Raw genomic sequence first — 2170 nt, forward strand, 5'->3', positions numbered from 1 at the left:
GGAGCCGGGGGCTGAGGGTGCGTGTTCCCGCAGCCGCTGGAGCGGGCGCTGTGCCGCCGCTGCGCCGTGGTCTCCAGCTCGGGGCAGATGCTGGGCTCGCACCTGGGAGAGGCCATCGACGGGCAGGACTGTGTCCTGCGCATGAACCACGCGCCCACTGCCGGCTACGAGGAGGACGTCGGGGCACGGACCACTGTGCGGGTGGTGTCACACACCAGCGTCCCGCTGCTGCTCAGGAACCAGCCCTACTTCTTCCAGCAGTCTCAGGAGAGCCTTTACATCATCTGGGGGCCAGCAAAGAAGATGAACCGGGAGAAGAGGGGCTCGACCTACCAGGCCCTGCTGAAGGTGACGCAGGTGTACCCACACCTGCAGATCTACACCCTGACCGAGGAGAAGATGACGTACTGCGATGACATCTTCCAGAACGAGACAGGGAAGAACAGGTACCACCAGCTCCCAGGAGCCACCAGCAGGTCCCACTGCCCTAGCACCCGTTGTTCCCCCCCCGTCAGGCACCTACCCCCCAAGCTGGGTCAGCAGGACTGTGCCCCAGCACGGCCACGGTGCTTTGCAGGATGCAGTCAGGTTCCTTCCTGAGCACGGGCTGGTTCACCATGATCCTGGCCATGGAGCTGTGCGAGCAGATCTACGTCTTTGGGATGGTCAGCGACAGCTACTGCAGGTGCGTGGGGGGCAGCAGGGCGGGCACAGGGTGGGCTGCTGTCCCCTCAAAACCCACACCCGCCTCGTTTTCTCTTGGCAGGGAGAAGAGCCACTTGAGTGTGCCCTACCACTACTTCGAGAAGGGCCGGCTGGATGAGTGTGGGATGTACCTGCTGCACGAGCGCGTGCGCCGCGGCGGGCACCGCTTCATCACCGAGAAAGCCATCTTCTCCCGCTGGGCCAAGAGGAGGAACATCACCTTCACCCACCCGTCCTGGGCAGGCAAGTAGGGTGCCAAAGCCGTGAGGCAAAGCCGTGGGAACCTTGGCAGTGAGGCAGCTCTCATCCTGCAGCAACACGTCCCTGCTCGCCGGTGCCGTGGGTGACAGCACTTTGCTGAGCCCCCAGAACAGGGAGTCTCCATCTCTGCAGCAACGGGGCCGGTTCCCCCAGCTGGTGGGTGGGCTGGGACCCCTCATGTTGGTGCATGGAGGTACGTGAGCTGGACCCACAGAGCCTGGTCGGCTCCCAACACCCGCCCAGATGGACCCAGGGCGACCACGAAGGTTTTCTGCCCGCTCTACTGGGATGAGGATTCAAATGCAGGATTAAGGATTCGTGCTGCCAGGCTGCAGCACAACATGGGGTGGGAGAGCTGGGACCCAGCAGGGCCACCAGCTGGTGCTTCTCCCAGGGATGAAGTTTCACTATAGTCCCTGCCCTGATGGTGCTCAGTGTGATACAGGGAGCTGGGTCTGGGCTCCCCCATCCTGCTGCCTTCTGCTGCTTCACCAGGGGCTCTGAGTTGCCTTGTCCCAAGTGCCCTTGGATTCAGACCAAAGCAAACATGGCCATTAAAAGTGGTTTATAACTCAGCGGTGTCCATTCTGTCCCCCTTGTGGCTGCTGGGCATGAGGACAGGGGACAGCGTTTGGTCGCAGGGCTGCAGTGTCCTGCTCTCCTGACAGGCTGTAAATAAGAGGGGAGGTGAGGAAGGGGTAGAGCTGAGCCTGGGCAAGGAGGAGGATGCCAAAAGCTGGAGGTCAAGATTATTTGGAAACCAGCAGCTGCATCTCCACAGCATAGGTGCTGGCCCAGGGTTGATTTTGTGGTGGGTTCAGGGTGATCCTGAGCACTGCTGGGCTGCAGGATGTCTACCAGCTCCTGTGCCCCTGGAGAGAAACACCACAACACAGGCACGTTTGGTACCCAAGCCCAGCTGCACGGAGCTGCCACAGTGGGTCTTTGAACCCACGGCAGATGGGGTTGATGTTTGGGTGAGCCTGGTGGTGTCCAGGTGGGCAGAGGGAGCCCCGTTTGCTCCCATTTCAGCTGCAGCCAAATGCTGGGGTCAAATGAGGAATGAGTTGTCTGGGACCAGGGGTTGCTGCTGGGACAGCTTCCCACACGGAGAAGCCCGTGGAGCTCTTTGTCCGGAAGCTGCCACAACCCCACGCAGGTACGGGCATCACCAGCGGCGCCAAACCCCCCTGGACCGACGCCG

The 2170-nt window shown here is 61.7% G+C and overlaps 1 protein-coding gene across 1 annotated transcript; it reads left to right on the forward strand.

The window, feature by feature from the left end:
- The first annotated feature begins 36 nt into the window (after positions 1-36).
- Positions 37-956, forward strand: ST6GALNAC4 (ST6 (alpha-N-acetyl-neuraminyl-2,3-beta-galactosyl-1,3)-N-acetylgalactosaminide alpha-2,6-sialyltransferase 4). Its single transcript, XM_010000543.1, has 3 exons — positions 37-446; positions 578-685; positions 767-956. Exons 1-3 carry the CDS (start codon positions 88-90, stop codon positions 954-956), a joined length of 657 nt encoding a protein of 218 aa, XP_009998845.1. The 5' UTR covers positions 37-87.
- Positions 957-2170: the final 1214 nt, after the last annotated feature.

Source organism: Chaetura pelagica, unplaced genomic scaffold (assembly GCF_000747805.2).
Source record: "Chaetura pelagica isolate M959 unplaced genomic scaffold, ChaPel_1.0 scaffold591, whole genome shotgun sequence".
NCBI lineage: Eukaryota > Metazoa > Chordata > Aves > Apodiformes > Apodidae > Chaetura > Chaetura pelagica.